Raw genomic sequence first — 19,369 nt, 5'->3', positions numbered from 1 at the left:
ACAAAGATCTGGGGCCAGGAGTTTGGCCTAGTGGTAGAGTGCTTGCCTAGCATGCACGAAGACCGGGGTTCGACCCCTCGGTACCACATACATAGAAAAAGCCGGAAGTGGTGCTGTGGCTCAAGTGGTAGAGCCCTGTCCTTGAGAAAATCCAGGGACAGTGCTCAGGCCCTGAGCTCATGCCCAGGACTGGCAAAAAAAACCCCCAAAGATCTATACATGTTAGCCCAATTGAAAATATGTCTTTTGCACCTTTATGTGTGTGCGTGTAGCAAAAACTCCTTTTTTAAATCTGTATTTTTCATTGTTGTTATTATAAAGGTAGTATACACAGGGATTATCGTTATAGAAGTCAAGTCCTGAGTACGTTTCTTTTTTTGGTGGTTTCTTCCCTCATTCTCTCCCAGAGGAAAATTTCTTTCTTTCTTTCTTTTTTTTTTTCCAATCCTGGGCCTGGGTACTGTTCTTGGGCTTCTCAAGGCTAGCACTCTACCACTTGAGCCATAGCACCACTTCCAGCTTTTTCTGTGTATGTGGTTAAGGAGGAATCGAACCCAGGGTTTTATGCATGCGAGGGAAGCACTCTACCACTAGGCCACACTCCCAGCCAGTGAAATAATTCTTAACACACAAAAACACTAGAGAAGGGATATATGAGCATAGTATTTGTCCTTTTTGGAACTGCTCATTTCTTTCCTCCTTTCTTTGTTTCTTGTGTTCCAAATTCTCTGAGTGAACATGTATATTCCTTTCCTAACAAGAAAAAGATCTTAGCAAAGATAATTATCGTGTGTTGGTCCTGGGCTTTGAACTCAGGACCTGAGATCTTTGAGATTTTTTTTTTGAGAGAAGAGTTGCATGGACTTCCTGGCCCAGTCTGGCTCCTTCAAACCATGGTCTTCAGATCTCAGCCCCCTGAATATCTTGAATTACAGGTGTGAGCCACTGGTACCTAGCCAAAGGTAATTTTATAAATCTTATTTTCATTTTCCTAGGGTTACAAAGAAAAGAATAAATTCATAGCAGCTCAAGGTAAGCTTTTAATTAAGCTAGTTTCTAAATGATATTTTTTGTAAAGTAATGTAGATATTGATGTGCCAACAATGCCAGTAACTCGTATTGGGTTTTTTTTTTTTTTATGAGAATAGGTGTTAAATTCAGAACTTTGCATTCACTGGGCAGGTGCTTTACCATTCAAGCCACACCCCCAGGCCTTTTTGCCTTTGTTTTGTCAACAAGAACTTACATGATTGTCCTGGAATGTAACCCTCCCATTTACAATGCCCTCTGAGATGGTGTTTTGCATTTTGGGCTGGGCTGGCTTTGAACTGTGTGCTTCGCCAAATCTCTGCTCCCAGGTAGCTGGGGTTGCAGACATTGTGTTGTTTTTTTACAGGTGTGTGTTTCTGTGTCCGTTGTATCTAACGGCATTCTGGATGTCTGTGCACATGATGGATACATGTACACATAGGTAAAGGCACACAGGACCCAGCAGGTCCTCTGGTCTTCAATTCTGGCAACCTGAGATTGGGCATCCCATGCAGTATGCAACCTTGATGCCTCAGCAGCTGAGCTCCATGTGACTCTCAAGTTTAGAGGAGAGGGAATGAGGCCACTGTCAAGATGCTTCATCCCTGAAAACACATCCTTCCCCTTGCACACAGACTCTCACGCAGCCAACAACAGGGGCTGTGCACAGCTGGGGAGCAGTGTGGCCAAACTCAGAGCTCCCCACTTCCTCCTCTTAGGCCCCAAGCCTGTCAATGAGTTCTCCCACTCAGGGCATACCAAAAATAGCCCACTTGTTACAAATCCAGACTTTCTGGGAACTAAGGAGTAATGAGATGGGGTCGGGGTATTTCCAGCTCAACCTGCCCACATTTGGCTGAAATGGATGAAAGTGTGTTTTTGTCTTGAAAGCAGACATCCAGAGGAAGTCAGCCCAATGTGCAGGCTGTAAGTCTAGGCAAAGGGGCAGCTCTGCCTGAGCCAGGACCCTTAACTTAAATCGCTGAGCTTCAGGGCCACAAAATGACCACTACTGTTCGAGGCTGTCTGTATGTATTCATCCAGGCAGGAAGTGAGCAGGGGCCAGGACTTTCTTCCAGTGATGATGGTACTCTAACCTGTCTCCAGATTTCTCCCCAGGGACTTCAGCCCCTGTCCTATTGGACAGCTCTAACCTGAGAGATTGAGATATTGATAAGGAGAGGGCGTTAGACATGAGGAGTGAGTTATCACTCTCCCCCTCTCTCTCTTTGTCTGTGTTTCTCGCACACACACACACACACACACACACACACACACACACAGCCCCACATGACCTCCGCCCACGCTTTGTCACTCATCAAGTTCTTCATGCACACACGAGCATGGTGTGGAGATGGACTCCTCAACAGAACACCCCCATGGAGCCTCGGGGAAGGCAGGCCGTCACCTCCCGAGGTCACCTCCCGAGGTCCTTGACCCTGGCCCTCTTGCCTGTCCACAGGACCTAAACAGGAGACAGTGAATGACTTCTGGAGGATGGTGTGGGAGCAGAAGTCAGCCACCATCGTTATGTTGACCAACCTGAAGGAGAGGAAAGAGGTGAGCTCTCCTCAGACCCGCCAGGAAGCCTGTCCCTCATGCTAGCCTGAGGCCCCCCCCACCGACCCTGCCTGGAAGCCTGTCCTGGGGCTAGCCCCGGGCCCCACCACTTCCTGTGCCCTGCAGCACTGTTCCTTGTACTCTCAGTTTTCTGTGTTCCTGGGTCCCCGGGCTCCTGATCTCCAAGTTCTAAGGAAGTGAGGCTTCTCTCCTCAGCAGGGGACCTCTGCCCTCAACTGCTCTCTCTCTCCAGGGAGCAGAGATTGTAGGGTAGTGTGGTGGGCACGGATTGGAGTGTGCCCAGGCTGCAGATGAACTCAACTCCACACTTTCTAGCCATGTTGAAGGGACCCCGAGCAACTAGACATGCAGAGGGAATGCTGTGTGCACTGGCACCAAATTCCAGCCAGGAACAGTCAAGTTGCCAACTTTCATAATGCAACCACATTCTCTGGTGTCAAGATGGGGCCTGGGATGTGGCTGGAAGGGTGGCAGTGATAGCAGAGCCTGCTGCAAGCAGAGCTTTGTCTTCAGATGAAAGGAAAATTGGGAGCCCCACGCAAGCTTCCTCAGTTGGGAAATGGTGCTTCTAGCATGTTCCAGCATGGAGGTGCCAAAGGGGCCTGCCTGCCCAGCCCGTGCCCTGGGTGCTAGGGCAGGGGAGGAGCTGCAGGGAGGTGCATACCACCAGCTGCAAACATCACAGGAAGGGCTCGGGCTGTGGGTTCTGTCTTCCGGCCAGGCCTGGTGAGGGTGTAGTTTGGGTTTGGCAGGTTGGGGCTGGGCAGGGCCAGGTTGCCTCGCCACGTGATTCCTGCCTTTGTTATTTCTTTGTCACCAATGGAAAGAGTGACAGAGGCCTACACTGCCGTGTCTCAATCTGCCCCTCCTCCACTGGACCGGCGTGGAGGAAAGCTGTCCTGCAGGGCCCAGGGCGGTGTCTACAAGCATGACACATGGCAAGGCTGTCATCACACATAGCCTGGCATCTCTCTGAGCGTCCTCCCGGCCCCCCCTCACCCACGCCCCACTGTTTCACCCCGTGACTCTGGCGCCTGCCTGTCCTCTTGGTGTTCACCGTTTCTGATGTAGTCATTTCTCAAGCAACTTCCTTCTTCTCAGCTGCTGGCCCTCCACCGTGCTCTCTGCAGTGCCCACACCCCAGCTACTCATTGTGAAATGACCCCAGGAGGCCGGCGTGCAGGGGAGCCTGAACCCAGAGCCTCACAGCTCCCACATGGGAGCAGGGGCTACGTGAGAGGCCCCATGGTCTCAGTGTGCCCACACCGACGAGCCAGACCAGACACCTGTGGTGACAGGCCAGCCTGGCCACTGGTACATACCACAGGCACTGTTGCTCTGGACTGTTCATCCCAGGCCATTTCCAAGACAAGCAGGAAGATGTCTGGAAGGGTGGATACCTTCCCGAGACTTCTTCATGGGGGCTGGGTTGAGCTTTCCCACTGGGGTCCCTGAGTGTCCATGTGGTCCGAGATAGTGGATGGCTGGCTGCCAGTTAGGTGCCAGAGATACTCGAAAGCCAAGGTTCCCTGTGCTTGTCTCTGAGGCCACTTGATTCCAGAGCAAGGAACAGTAAAGAAATTATTTCAGCCAGGTATCCCAGCTACTCAGGAAGCAGAGACCTGAGGATTGTGGTTCCAAGCCAGCCAGGGCAAGAAAGTCTGCGAGACTCTTATCTCCAATCAACCACCAGAAAACCTGAAGTGGAGCTGTGGCTCCAGGGTAGAGGGCTAGCCTCGCATTTCAAGAGCCCAGGGTCAGTGCCTAGGCCCTGATTTCAAGTCCCACGACTGATAAAGTACATAAATGATTTCTCTGTAACTGTGCGCCCTCTTGCACACTTTCCCGTTGGCCCTGTCCAGGTCAGAGGGCAGTGGGCTCCTTAGCGTGACTCCCCTCTCCCCTCCCCATCCGGGCGCAGATGCCTGGCCAGGCCTGAGCCTGGAGGGAGTGTCTGGGAAGGTCGGTTCTTGAGGGTGTAGGGTGATTCTTGCTCCAGCCTGAGGGTCTTTTGGGGTGAGGGGCACCCACTCTGAAGCAGGCGTCTTCAGCATGGCTAGGCACACCCAGATGAGCAGGGTATGGGGGTTTATGAGCGAGTGAGTGCAGAGATGGAACGGGGGCCTGCCTGGGGAGCTCCCTGGCTGTAGCAGTGGGGGGATCTCACGGCCCCCATTTCTAAAGCACCACGCTTGTCCCCACTCCCTGAGGCCTGTGGAGCGGGGGCTGGCACCCACCCACTCACCCATGTTTTTGTTCCACGCAGGAAAAGTGCTACCAGTACTGGCCGGACCAGGGCTGCTGGACGTATGGCAACATCCGTGTGTGCGTGGAGGACTGCCTGGTCCTCGTGGACTATACCATCCGCAAGTTCTGCGTCCAGCCGGTGAGCCCCCCTCCCCCACCAGTGCGCCTCAGCACGTGCCTTGTTTGCTGTGAGGTGGACTCACCAGTGGTTAGAGCCTGACTACCCCAGCAGCAGCCAGATCTGCAGCTCCCACTGAGGCACCGTGGCAGGAAGCCGCAGCTTGTTGCCAGCTGGCGTGGGCTGTGGACCCCAGGACATGAGTGTGCAGTCGCAGAGGAAGCTGGCTGAGGACGGAGCCCCCTCCAGGAGCAGGGCGTCATTTCCCATGCTGGAGCTGGTGTGTGTGTGCATGTGTGTGCAAGCGTGCATCTGTGTGTGTGTGTGTGTGTGTGTATGCTGTCAGTATTGGGACTTGACTCGAGGCCTTATGTGCTCACTGGGCTGTTTTTTTTTGGGGGGGGGGCGGAACTCCAGAATGGTGCTCTACCACTTGAGCCACAGCTCCACTGCAGGCTCTTTGCTGGTTAATTGGAGTCTCACAGACTTTTGTGTCCACACTGGCTCCCAACCTGGATCCTCAGATCTCAGCCTCCCGAGTGGCCGAGATTATGGGCATGAGCCATTGATACACAGATATTTTTTTTTGACAGCTTCAAGATCATGTCACTCCTCCCCCTTTTTATCTCCTGTTAATTTCCTTCCCCTAGAGGGAGACAAGGAAGCCCCTGGTAAAAATGCCCATAGACACAGAGGATGGAGTAAATATTTAAGACGTGTTAAGGTCAAGGGGAACCGGTGCAGGTGGGCTGGGGGAAGCTCGTGGATTGTGGGCACAGAAGCAGCGGGAGGCTCTCCGGCCCTCTGGCCAACCCACTGTCTTTCCTGAATGGAGGGACCTGCTGTTGGGTCTTCCCGGACCGTGGGAGTGAGGTGGGGCCGCCTCGATGGGGGCCCTGCCAGCTTCCCAGATGCCAGACGGCTTGGAACCTCACTGGCCTGAGTGTGACGCAGTGCTGAGGGCCCTGTGTGGTGTGGGGACACGCCCCCCACCCCCGCCACCACTGCCCCTGAGGGACAGGGGGCAGAGAAGGTGCCTCCGCCCGCCCTGAGCACTGTGGGTGATTCCCGCAGCAGCTGGCGGAGGGCAGCAAAGCCCCTCGCCTGGTCTCGCAGCTGCACTTCACCAGCTGGCCCGACTTCGGAGTGCCTTTCACCCCTATTGGGATGCTGAAGTTCCTCAAGAAAGTGAAGACGCTCAACCCTTCCCATGCGGGGCCCATCGTGGTCCACTGCAGGTGTGCCGGGGCGTGGTGGGAGGACACGCTGCTCGGGGGAGAACAGGGCGGCAGAATCTGGAGCTGTAGCAATCCCACTGCCTGCAGAGCCCAGTCACTGGGCCTGCCGCGGCCCCTCTGCTGGCCTCGTGTGGGGTTGCTCGGGGTTACCGTCCCTGTCAGGGGAATGTGAAGTGGCACCTTCTCTCTCCACAGTGCGGGCGTGGGCCGGACGGGCACGTTCATCGTGATCGACGCGATGATGGACATGATCCACTCGGAACAGAAGGTGGACGTCTTTGAGTTTGTGTCTCGAATCCGCAACCAGCGCCCTCAGATGGTGCAGACGGATGTGAGTGCCAGCCCTCCCGCGGGGGCGGGTCTGTGGGGGTGGGGGAGGACAGAGGCCTGGGGTCCCTCCCAATCTGCCTCTCCCTCCCTTAGGCCCTCGAGGACTACTGGCCATTGTCCCTTGTAGCCTCAAGTGCCGTGGGGGTGTTTGCTCCCCAGATGGTGCCTGGCCTGTGAAAGAATCTCAGCTGCTCCAGGCACCTTTATTTGGGGTCCTGGCAGCTGGTTTATACGGCCTTTATTCCAGTCCTTGCTCTGAGTCTCCTTCCACTGGCCAAAGAGGAGAACCCCCACCCCCGTCCTCCCCCTTTCCTCCCCTGCCCTCCCCCCAGCCCTCGTCCTCCCCCCCACCCAGGCCCAGGGCAGAGCTGAGGCTCTGGCGCCCCCTGCCGCCCCGCAGGTGCAGTACACGTTCATCTACCAGGCCTTGCTGGAGTACTACCTCTATGGAGACACGGAGCTGGATGTGTCCTCGCTGGAGCGCCACCTGCAGACGCTGCACAGCACCACTGCCCACTTCGACAAGATTGGGCTGGAGGAGGAATTCAGGGTGAGCAGCCCAAGAGGCAGGCCAGGTGACAGCAGTGTCCCCAAGCGGGCTTCCGTAGGAGCCCTGTGTCCCGGGCACCTCCTGGAGGGGGAGGCAGGTGCTCCCTCTGCTCAGGGGCCTGGCCGGCCAGCTGGACCCCCGCCACCAGGAGGGCCGAGCACAGTCACCGGTGCCCGGCAGCCCCGAGGCCTCACGGCGTCCCTGTGCTCCCCTTGGCTGTAGAAACTGACGAATGTCCGGATCATGAAGGAGAACATGAGGACGGGGAACTTGCCGGCCAACATGAAGAAGGCTCGCGTCATCCAGATCATCCCCTGTAAGGCCGCCTGGCCGGCGGGCCCGGGCTACGTGATGGTGGGGCAGGTGGGGGCGGGAGGCCTTTGACCGCCACTGCAAACCCAACTCAGGGACAGGTGCCATGGGGCCCGCCCAGGCCCGAGGTGACACAGCCCCAGGTGGGTGTCAGGCTCCAGAGGCCACCAGGATGGCGTGTGGGGAGGGAGGGCTGTGTCGAAGTCGAGAGATGGGTCCAGGCCTGACCACGACCTCTGTCCACCTCTCCTTCCACGCTCCCCCGAGCGTGGATGGAGAGAAACCTGGCTAGCATCACGCTCCCAGCCAGGAGCTAGGACAAACCAGAAGTGAACTTGGCTGAGTCCTCCCAGGAAAGGCGTTCGTTTTGAGGGGCCAGGTCATGGGCCCAAGAGAGTTGGGGGGAACACACACCATTATCTGGGGTCCTTCTGAGTGGCACCCAACCCAGCTCAGAAGTGAGCTACAGAAGCACATGGAAGACTGTCTGGCTTGTATCACACAACCATGTAACACATAGTGTGTCTACACGACACGCAGTGGGTCATCCATACCACACACAATGTGTCTACACTGTACACAGTGTGTCTGTATACCCACGTGTGTCTTTGTCACCCATGATGTGTTCTTCCTGGATTGTGGCTCAGCCAGCACTCACCACGATTGGATGGCTGCTCTTACCAGGGTCACTGTACCGAGCTGGCACCTGAGTACCCTCCAACCCTCATACTCTAGACTCTCTGTGCCTGTGGTGCTATTTTTCTGCTGTGGCTCCTGGCTACTGTCTGGATACATTCCTTACAGTCGTGTGTGTGTGTGTGTGTGTGTGTGTGTGTGTGTGTGTGTGTGTGTGCACCAATCCTAGGTTTGTACTAGAAGGTCTCACGATTTCACTTAGCTTTTCACTCAAGGTTTGCACTCTACCACTTGAGCCACACCTCCACGTTTTGCCCAGAAATTGGAATCTCACGGTTTGTCTGCCTGGGTTGGCCTCAATCCTCACTCCTCAGATCACGGCCTCCTGAATGTCTGGGAGGTGTGAGCCATTGGCACTGCTCAGCTGCTTTCACTCCTTGAACACAGCGTTCTAACATATGATCTCGGTTTATGAAGATCAAAACCGTTCCTAGGCTGTTTTAGAAGTTTTCCTACTAAAAGAAGAAAGTGTTCCTTTCTATTGGCAGTTCCACTTTATTAACTTACTCGATCCTCTGCTGACCACAAGAACTGGTTCTTTGCAGATGACTTCAATCGGGTGATACTGTCCGTGAAGAGAGGCCAGGAATATACGGACTACATCAACGCGTCCTTCATTGACGTACGTGTTACCTTTCTGGGGTGCTTTGTGGCGTGGAGTTACCTGCTGTCCATTCTCCTGCTCTTGGCTAACTCGTCTTCCTTGGCTTTGGGAGCAGAATCACAGTGCTTTCTGAGAAAGGAAGCTCTGGCTTGAGAGTTGGGAGCAGACTCACCCCTGCATTGCTGGTTAGATTTTCCTTCTGCTCTTCCTGCATCACCATGCTTCTTTTACATTCGTCACACCCTGGCCAGGCTGGCAGCACTTCTGTGCCATTTCTCTGGTGTGTAGTCTGGGCCACGTTGTGATATGTGCCTGGGCCCACGTCTGCTGTCTGTCATAACCCACCATACAACTACGTAGGGAGAGAGCTTTACCACCCAGGGCCTGCTAGGGATTCAGTTCCCAGATGGACAAACTGCCCCAGGACTCAGTGGGCCCTGGCAGAGGAGCCAAGGTTCGAAGCCACTCTGCCAGCTCCACGCCAGGCCTTGGTGTCAGCACACTGTGACGTGCTAGACTCAGTCACAGGATGCTGTCAGGGGTTGTGGCGATGGTGAGTTCCTCAGGCCGAGGACCGGTGGCTCACACCTGCAATCCTAGCTACTTGGGAGGCAGCCATTTTCTGAAGGCAGCCCTGGGAGGGAAGTGGATTTGTGGCTCAGTGGTAGAGCCCTGGAGCCTTGAGCACAAAACTTCAGCGGCAGCCTCCAGGCTGAGTTCAAGCCCGAGGACCAGCAGACGCAAAGGAAAGGAATGATCTCGGGAGCTCAAGGCCGAGGCGAGCGCCTGCTTCCAGGGTGTGTGGAGGAGAGGAGGCGTACACACACACACACACACACACACACACACACACACACACACACACACACACACACAAACACATACACCCCAGAGGTGCTTCTGGCCACTCAAGGGAGACCAGAAGACCTCGAGCCTCAGGCCGCCCCGTCGGAGTGGGTGACAGGCGGTGGCTTGGGGCCGTGGCTGACGCAGACTCTGTCCCCGCCGCAGGGCTACCGGCAGAAGGACTACTTCATGGCCACGCAGGGCCCGCTGGCACACACCGTGGAAGACTTCTGGCGGATGGTGTGGGAGTGGAAATGCCACACGATCGTGATGCTGACTGAGGTGCAGGAGCGAGAGCAGGTGAGCCCCGGCCCCTGCGCTGCCGTGGCCCCGGCTGTGCCGTTTCTAGACTGTCCTCTGCCCTTGGATGCCCTCTGCATCCGTGGAAAGCCGTGTTGATGCTGTGCTAGTTCTCTGGCTAAATGCAGTGCGCTACGTGGTTCGTGAGCAGTCCTAAGCTCAACACCAACAGCAGCAAATGGCTACAGCGTTTCCATTTTGTGTGCTTCTCCTCCCTCAGGATAAGTGCTACCAGTACTGGCCTTCCGAGGGCTCCGTCACGCACGGAGAAATAACCATTGAGATCAAGAGCGACACCCTGTCCGACGCCATCAGCGTGCGGGACTTCCTGCTCACCTTCCATCAGGTAACGTGGCGGGAGCTGTGGACTCTCACGGAGGCCCCCGTCCAGGCCGGCACATGGGGCTCGCCTCTCACTGTGACCAAGCTGGGCTGCTCCGGTCACCTGTCACACGGCCTGTGCCTTCCCTGGGACCCCGGTACCATGGGTGCTGCCTGTTGTCCAGTTACATACCTCCAGTTAAGCTGGACTCCCCTGGCCACCAGCCTCTTGCGGGCTGGCAAGTGGGGGGCAGAGGGGCCTGTGCACTGGCCTTGCCGTCCCCAGCTGCCCAGAGATGGCACCTTCCTATGAGGGATGGGGAGAGCAAATGGGTGGCTCCACTGAGGCTTCGTGGGGCTCCCCGGGGCCTCCCCTGGGCTTTCCCAGCCCTGCCAGCCCCATGCCCACTGGGTCCTGGACTCTTCATCTGCAGCGAATGTGAGCTTGGGAGCCACGCGGGGAGGCCTGGGTTCTGAGCACAAGATGGGCAGTCCAGGAAGTCTGCTGGCCTCTTCAGGCCATGCTGTGAACCGCCCAAGCCTCCCGACCCCAGCTTCCTGTGGGGAAGGGTTCTGGGGGCACAGGGTGCAGGGTGCCAGCCGTCCTGTCAAGGGCTGGGGGAGCCTGAAGGGGCCCAGGCCAGGGAGGGAGCCATGGCGGGGCTGGAGCCAGGCTGCCTGTGACGGTCTGGGCCCCACAGCCCCAGGCCCGCCAGGAGGAGCAAGTCCGCGTGGTTCGCCAGTTCCACTTCCACGGCTGGCCGGAGATTGGGATCCCAGCCGAGGGCAAGGGCATGATCGACCTCATCGCCGCCGTGCAGAAACAGCAGCAGCAGACCGGCAACCACCCCATCACCGTGCACTGCAGGCAGGTGCCCCGCCCGCCCTCCCCCTGCCCGGACAGGGCACCGCCTCCCTCGCCCTGGGGCGCCCCCTGCCGGCAGGGCACACGGGGCAGGGCACATGGGGCAGGCCCCAGCCCCTGCTCCCACATTAGCACGCGTGTCACCCCATCACACGAGCAGAGCACACCTGCGGGGGGGTCAGGCCAGGACCCAGGGCTGACTGCTCAGGCAGAGCGGACCTGGGCCCCTGCCCGTGCAGGTGCTGGTCCTCCCAGAAGCTGGCGCTGCCCTGGCTGTGGTGCCCATCTTCACCTGTAGACTCGGTGACCTTCAGTGGACAACAAGAAAGTCCAGCTGGGATGTGTAGAGCAGGTGCAGAGGCAGCCCGCCCACCCCGGGTGCAGACAGGCCTGGGGGCCCTGCGAGGCCAGGCAGCCCTGCTCCTTGCACCTCTCCCCGGGGGATTCTTGTAGCTTAGTGAGCTCGGGCTCACTCGGCTACCCTGCGGGGAGTCTGTGGACAGCTCTCGGCAGTGAGTGCGTGCCGTCCTCCCTGTTGTTAAGTGTCCTTTCTCCAGTGCCCCACTGTCCAAGACAGCAGCTGGCACTGTGTGCTGGGTCAGTGCCATGTCCTTCCGTTGTTTTTTGTTCTCGGTCCTGAAGTTTGGACTCACAGTCATTGGGCGGGTGCTCTACCACTTGAGTCAGCCCTTTTCCCTTATTGTTTAGATAACATGCCCACTTTTTGTCTGGACAAGCCTGAGCGGTGCTCCTCCTATGTGTGCCACCCAGGGAGCACTGGAAGGCGTCTCCCGGGATGCTGGGCTGCTGGTCCAGGCATGCCCACTTGGGGAAGGCGCTTACACACTCTCCGCTTGTTCTCACCCGTTTCGGGCCATCTCGGGGAGCACTCTGTAGGCAAACGTTTTGGGAAACGTGTCTGCCGGGCCTTGCCTCCTAGGTGTGACCGGTAGAGGCCTGGTGGCAGCTGGCTGCTTCCGTCCTGACCTCGGGGTGGGCTGAGGCCCCAGGCCAAGGGTGCTTACTGCTGACTGAGCGTCTTCTCCCTGTGCGCAGTGCTGGAGCTGGGCGGACCGGCACGTTCATAGCCCTCAGCAACATTTTGGAGCGCGTGAAAGCGGAGGGACTTTTGGATGTGTTTCAGGCTGTGAAGAGCTTGCGACTGCAGAGGCCGCATATGGTGCAGACCCTGGTAAGGGCAGAGGATTAGAGCCTGGTAGAGGATCGGCTCATATGTGCCATGTCTGTTGCTCTGAAGGAATTCCAGCATGGTGGGGGGGGGGGGGCGGTACAAGGGTTCAACTCCTGGGGCAGGGAGCCAGACAGCGCTTCATGGAGACTCTACAGGGCTCTACAGAGCCCTTCCTTCCTCTATGGCTAATGGGGTCCAGTCAGGACAAGACCCAAGACAAAGGATCTGTGCATGGATTTTTTTTTTGCCAGTCTTAGGGCTTGAACTCAGGACCTGAGCACTGTCTTTGAGCTTTCTCAATGATAGAGCTTTACCACTTGAGCCACAGCATCACTTCCAGCTTTTTTTGTATATATGAAGGACTCAAACCTGGGTCTTCATGCATGCTAGGCAAGCACTCTACCATTAGGCCAAACTCCGGGCCTTGTGCATTGAGTTTTATCTGAAAACACTGTTAAGCAATCCTGACATTTAAAATGTTGGTCCCTGTGGTTTCTTGTTTGTTTTGATGCTGGAACTGGAATTTGAATTCAGGGCCTGGGCACTGTCCCTTAGATTTTTTCACTCCAGGTTGGAATTCTGATTCGAGACTAACCATGCAATTTCAGAGTTGGCTGTCCAGGCTGGCATCAACCCTGAGTCCTCAGACCTCAGCCTCCTGAGTAGTGGGTTACAGGCGCGAGCCACCAGCTCGTCTTTCTTATGCCTTCACCTGTACACTATTTGGGATTGGTCTGTTTTTCCTTTGGGGGCGGCGCTGGTCCCAACTCCACTACAAGATGCGTAGGGAGATGTGACGTAAGAGCCACCTAATATACAACTGTGTCGAGTTCCTTCTTTCTTTATGTGAGTGACAGATGCCAGACTTTTTGGAAGCTTCCTCTTCACAGAAAGTAAGGGCACATGCTAAACCAGTGGTGCAGATTCAGAAGCTGCTAGAACTCAGTCCCTTCCCCACAGCTTCCTACCTAGAACCCAGCTTCACAATTCAGCACAGGCAACTGGAAGCTCTGAGTGACCGAGTGGGAGGGTCCTGCCCCTCCCCCACCCCTGCCATGGCCTTTGCCAGGGAGCATTAGAACCAGAGCTGCCCCAGTAAACCCAGGTAGGGCTGCTTCCCACCAAGTCAGGCTGGCACCAGGCCCCACCCCAGCTGCACCCCAAAACACCTGGAGAGCATTCACCTGCCTCTCACTGCTGGAGATGCATAGCACCAGAGTCAAGCGGACTCTGATCTCCAGATGGGCTCACAGTGTCTGTGTAAAGTTCTTCACAGTTCTTTGCCATTGGTTCTGTGGAGTGCTGGTAACATGGACGGAAAGAAAGGTCCCTTTTACAGACAGAGTAAATTTAGGCTACCAGATAATCTCAGTGTTCATTTTATTTAACTCGTATCAATTACTTGTCTTACATTATGAACTTTATCTGACAATCAATACTGTAGTTTTTATTTTCCATTTCAAAAAGAGTTGTTTTCCTGGGCACCAATCATCCTGGCTATTCAGGAGGCTGGGATATGAAGATCCTGGTTCAAAGCCAGAACAGGCAGGAAAGTCATGAGATTCTTATCTCAAAGCTGGAAGTAAACCGTGGTTCAAGCGGTAGAGTAGCCTTAAGCACAAAAGCTCAGGGATACCACCCACAGTCAGTTCAAACCTAGGATCAGAACCAAAACCTTTTAAATGCATATAGGAGTTTCCAGGTTTAAGTATGAAAACTAGATGTACTCCCCAGACTCTTCTAAAATACACTGACTTGAAACTAAACATTGATTATCTTTAATTTTCAAATGCCTAAAAACTCAGCTATGTAGTGACGTGTGTGAGCGCAGGCTTAATTCATGTTTTGGTTTTATTGTGGCTCTGATTGAATTAATCCATTTTTAAGCTTCATTTCATTATCATCTGTCTTGCTTTTCAGGAACAGTATGAATTCTGCTACAAAGTGGTACAAGATTTTATTGATATATTTTCTGACTATGCCAATTTCAAATGAAGATTCCTGCCTTAAAATATTTTTTAATTTAATGGTCAGTATATTTTGTAAAAAAATCATGTTAATTTATTTCATAGTGGACATTAATATCCTTGCTAATTTCTTTGTATATATTTTGTTATGTTTTAAAAGTTATCTGCTATAAACTATTAAATCATAAAACTCTTTTTAAAAATTGGAATAATGTATTAAGGCCCCACAAGATATATATTTCTGCTAATATCAGCCAATGTCCTGATTCCTCACGAGAGCCTGTCTTCTGATGTCACCTCTCAATGTCATCACCCTTGAGATACCTGTATTCTTGCAAGACACTAAACCATGTCCCTTTGTTAAGAAAATGCTTGAGGACTTGGAAATCAGATCCAAATTTACTTTCTACTATTGAGTTTACAACTCTGAGCAACAACAGCTCTTTTTGAAAGCAATGCAAGCAGGAGCTTCTAGAAAATCCTAGGTCTCCACCGTGCTGTAAGTTTTTAAACATCACAGACTGCCCAGCCTGAATCTGAATATTAAACATGAGGTCCTCAGTGACCGCACAGTAACATTTCAACACGCGTTCAAGGCTGTGTCTGGGTCACTGGCTGAACGGGAGGAGATTCAGAAGGTGGAGGCAGGCCTGCCTGCCAGCCATCCTTCTGTCTGACTCAAAATCCAGCCAACCACACTTGTCTGCCTTCAAGTCGGGCTCCAGCTGCCTGTGCTGTCCTTGCTTGAGGCTCCCCCCACCCCTCCAGCTCTGCGAAGCCACTTCCTACCCTGTCTGACCTTCAAGTGGGGACTCTGAATTCACACTGACCCAGCCAACAGCCCACATCTGGGTAGGATGAGCAAAACCAACAAGTTCCATTGTACATTTTCTGAGCACATTTTGGTATTTACAGTTTTCATACAATAAGGCTAAGATGATTGTAAAAAAAATAAACTTGAAAAATCTAGATTTGTACAGTTCGTCAAGATTCCACTTCTCGATGATTAACAGAAGAAAATCCTTCACCACAAAGGATCTTAGTTCCGGATGGTAATCCGTAGATACTTGACACTGGGAAGTAAGAGTCCTGCTGTCAGACAGAATTGGGTTAGGCACGGAAGAGAGAGAAAGGGAGAGAGAGAGGGGGGGAGAGAGAGAGAGAGAGAGAGAGAGAGACAGAGACAGAGAGAGAGAGAGAGAGACAGAGACACAGAGAGAGAGACAGAGAGAGAGAGAGCGAGGGAGAGAGACAGGAAGAAAAGGAAGGGAAGAAAGAGAGAGAAGAAAAAGAAGAATGTAGAAATGTTTTGTCTTTCTGTGGGCATTAAGTACTAGCAGATGAGCACAACATAAAAGACTAACTTACTAAAGGCACTGAATATGTGTAGTTTTCGGTACTTTTTTCTTGTTTGCTTTTTAAAAAGAATATACAAATGCAAAAGCCTTCTTTGACATTTTCCCTGCGAGCTTATCCCCCCTGCCTGCTTTCCTTGTGCACCCCTGTTGGTTGAGTGAGTGCAGGTGCAGCCCAGAGTCAAGTACTACCCCCCACAGAGGCACAAGTCACCCGCTTCCCCTCTGCCCTTGGGGGCCCGAGCTGCCCCAGACAAAAACACTTGGTGATTGGGCCATGGCTGGCAGCTGTGCCCAGGGCTACCCGTGCCAGATGCTCCTCCCCTTGTGTGGACTAGAGTAAGTACTTCCGGAGCAAAGCAAAGTGAAAGGTGCTTTCCCCAATGGCCATCTGGTCCCATCTCTTTCTCTATTAGCCCCGGCCCACAGCATTTTTCTCTTTGAGGAAGAGGAGGCCACAAGCTTTCCTGCAGCACCCAAAGCCCATGTGGGTTGTGATGACAGTGACTTTTACACTGATCATCTCTTTGGGATGCTAAAACCAGTGACTCGGGTGGGCTTTGGTCCAACTTTTGGAGCTGGTAGTCAAAATTCCCGAAGCCCTTTAAAGTCCTACTTCGCATCTCTTGTATCAAGAAGTGCCTTTAGAGTAGTACTTTTTCTGGGGTGTCCTCAGGAAAGTTCCCATGTGTCTCTTTTCTTTCTCCCTGCCATCTTGACCGTCCTAAGTGCCACTTCAGGGCCTCTGCCTGTTCCTACATCCACCCCTCTCCAGACACACCGCCATGCTCCCCTGTGGACAGCCACAACTGCACAGCCCCTGCCAAGGCCAAGTTCAGATGGTCTCCCTAGGCTGAAAACCAGCTCAGTGCATAGGGACACATAGACGGACGCGTGCTAGCCGTCTCTGCTGGGCCTGGGGTGTGTCCATCCCTTCTCATCAGAGAAAGTGGGGTGTAGGGCCAGCCATTCTTTTCTCCAGTCTGTCTCAGTTGCATGCAGTCGTAATTCAACGCCAAATAGCAATCAGAGGCTGAGCTTCCTGATTGAGATGGTCCCCTGGTCACTGTGTGACTTACTTTACTCTCTCCATGTGCTAGAGGAAAGAAGAAAGCACACTGTGTTTTCAAAGGTATTTTTACGTGTTTTTAAAAACTTTTTAAAATGAGCCTGATCCCTGTGTTTTAGCATTTGGAGACATGCCCATCCTTTTTTGTTGTTGTTGTTATGTTTTTGTTTAACTTTAATTTATGTGCAGTCTTTAATATATGTATTATGGTTCCCAATTTCATGTTTTCCTTGATTACATTTATAATTTGATCTTGCTCTGATTATGATGCCGGTGAATGTTTCTGAATGCTTTGTATATCAAACGGCAAGATCGAAAACATTCCGATGTAAGAATAAAACTTCACGCTCACTACCAGCCTGGGTCTCTCTTCATTGCTGAAATCTTTTTTGTGAGACTTGCAGAGTAGAGGCAACCTCTGGAGTCCAACCCAGCACCAAAGACACACTAGGATCTAAGAACTGCTTTGTGCAGAAAAATCCCTGTAGGGCTTTCAAAACAAAGCTCCCGGCCAGGCAGGATCGCATCTGTAATCTTAGCTACTCAAGAGGCTGAGATCTGGGGATCAAAGTATGGAGCCAGCCCAGGCAGAAAGCCTGTGTCTCTTATTTCCAGGTAAATAGCAGAAAGCTGGAAGTGGAGCTGTGACTCAAGTGGAAGAGTGCTAGCCTTGAGTGGAAAAAGCTAAGGGGCAGAGGCCAGGTCCTGTGTTCAAGCCTCAGTACCAGCATCCGTATATGCAACATATGCACACACACACACTATAATTTCCTACCTGGTATAAATGTAGACGTGTGACCCCACAGCCCTCAGTGTTTGTGTGGCCTACAGATATAGGGCTCTGCTGTCACTTCCTGCAGGAAGCCAGTGTCCCTCTGTAGCTGGAGTGGGTCTCAGGGCGTGGTTAGCCAGTGAGGAGGAAGGTGGCAGCAGGTGTGGTGACACACGGCCAGTGGGATCACAAAGGCCTCCTGGCACTGGCCTTCCCAGATCCAGATCTCTAGGCCCCTCCCTGCTGGCTGGCCGCCTGTGTACTTTTCCATGCTTCTGATGACCCCAAATCTGAGCCCCCCGCACCCCTTTCCCTCCCACCCGTCAGCCACCAGCCTTCTCTTCCACCATGTTATGATTCCACTGGTTGTGTTTATTTCGTGACTTGAGTGGTCCTGGCTATACTTAATGGTGATTTGAACTTCTGTTGTCTTCTCTTAACATGTTCTCAACTTATATGAAGTGGTGCTGGGCTTGAGGCTCACCCTGACCGGCTCTCTCCTCATCCCCATGACGACTGCCTCCTCTCACCCTGAGCCTGGGACTGCCCCATGACCCCTCCCAATGAGCCACGCCTCCTTCTGCTCCAAGTATGGTTGAGGCCCCTGTTTGGGACTGAGAACTGGATACCAGCCTGTCACCCACTCACAGCAGCCCTGCCCGCTGGCATGGAAGGCTGCAAGCACCTGCAAGAGCTGCCTAGATCCCATCAGATGGGCTTAAAACTCCAGGCAGGTGAGGGGTGGCACCAAACTGGTGATGGCTCAGTGGCTCAGAAGACGGTTTGTGCATAAGACTGGCAGGAGGAAGCAAGGCCTTCACCCCAATCCTTGCCCCAGAGTGGAGACAGGTCTATCCACCAGGATGGCACCCCACCACCACCAGCCAAAACAGAGGCTTCTGTGAGACTTGTGTCCGCACCCAGGAAGGGACTGTCTGGAGATAACAGAAGCACTAAGTTGATGTGTCTTGTGTTTCCTTTGAAACACAAATATTACTATTTATTTGTGGGTTATGGGGCTTGAACAGCCTGGGCACTGTCCCTGAGCTCTTCAGCTCAAGGCCACCGCCCTACCCTTGAGCCAAGCCCCACTTCCCGTTTTCTAGAGGTTAATTGGAGATAAGAGTCTCAGGTCCTTTTGTGCCCGGCTGGCTTTGACCTCAATCTTCTGATCTCAGCCTGGAGAGTAACTAGGATTATAGGTGTGAGCCACTGTGCCCAACACAAATGATACTCTTAAATGCTTGATTCTTCCCACGGCCCTCTAGGATTAAAACGACCCTGAGCACCTGAAGCATGGGTTACCATGGTGAGATGGAGAGATGTCTCAGCAGAATCTGCTGCAGCAGGCTGGGAGTTTGGCCTAGTGGTAGAGTACTTGCCTAGCATGCACGAATACCTGGGTTCCATCCTCAGTACCACATCCATAGAAAGAACTAGAAATGGTGCTATGGCTCAAGTGGTAGAGAAAGCCCAAGGACAGTGCTCACGCCCTGATTCAAGCCCTAGGACTGGCAGCACAAGAAAAGAAGAGTCTGCTGCAGCAGACTCCAGGGACGGTCCGTTCCATGGCAGGTTAGGAATGTCCCTTCCCAGCACAGGGTGTGACTTCAGAGTCGCTAGTGTGGACAAGGCTCTTCTGTGCACCACACTGCCCAGTCCCATTCTCCGTAGCTCAGCAGTCACGCACCTGGTGACACCTCCCCGGTGTCCTCGCTCTCCCCCGTTCCCCACCCACTTTAAGCACGACCCATTACTATCTTGACTGAAAAATGTAGCTATGTCTACTGGTCTGAAACGAAAATCCTTGAGTTCATGTTGGGGAAAACGAGGGAGCTGCAGGCCCCCAACCTGTCACTTCTCTGCAGGAACCCCAAGGCTTGAACTCAAAGCCTTGCACTGTGCCTGGCAGACATTCTACCACTGGAGCTTCACCCTTGCTTCTGTTTGCATTTTTCAGAAAAGGTCATGGCTTAG

At 53.6% G+C, this 19,369-nt stretch overlaps 1 protein-coding gene across 2 annotated transcripts in view; it reads left to right on the top strand.

Annotated features, from left to right (window-relative positions):
• Positions 1–15,373, top strand: part of Ptpre (protein tyrosine phosphatase receptor type E) — a 112,737-nt gene extending 97,364 nt beyond the window's left edge. For both annotated transcript variants that reach the window (XM_090345606.1, XM_090345607.1), the window contains 13 exons: positions 996–1,032; positions 2,492–2,589; positions 4,877–4,996; positions 6,050–6,213; positions 6,409–6,544; positions 6,944–7,093; positions 7,316–7,409; positions 8,647–8,723; positions 9,717–9,851; positions 10,072–10,197; positions 10,874–11,040; positions 12,094–12,229; positions 14,150–15,373. In XM_090345606.1, the coding sequence (XP_090201732.1) occupies positions 996–1,032; positions 2,492–2,589; positions 4,877–4,996; positions 6,050–6,213; positions 6,409–6,544; positions 6,944–7,093; positions 7,316–7,409; positions 8,647–8,723; positions 9,717–9,851; positions 10,072–10,197; positions 10,874–11,040; positions 12,094–12,229; positions 14,150–14,224 (1,515 nt within the window). In that variant the 3' untranslated portion in view covers positions 14,225–15,373. The remainder of the gene's footprint in view (positions 1–995; positions 1,033–2,491; positions 2,590–4,876; positions 4,997–6,049; positions 6,214–6,408; positions 6,545–6,943; positions 7,094–7,315; positions 7,410–8,646; positions 8,724–9,716; positions 9,852–10,071; positions 10,198–10,873; positions 11,041–12,093; positions 12,230–14,149) is intronic.
• The last annotated feature ends 3,996 nt before the right edge of the window (positions 15,374–19,369 follow it).

Source organism: Megascapheus bottae, chromosome 15 (genome assembly GCF_031878675.1).
Source record: "Megascapheus bottae isolate mThoBot1 chromosome 15, mThoBot2.hap1, whole genome shotgun sequence".
Classification (NCBI taxonomy): Eukaryota; Metazoa; Chordata; class Mammalia; order Rodentia; family Geomyidae; genus Megascapheus; species Megascapheus bottae.
The sequence above is the reverse complement of the archived record's forward strand: the minus strand, read 5'-3'. Positions and strand labels throughout refer to the sequence as shown.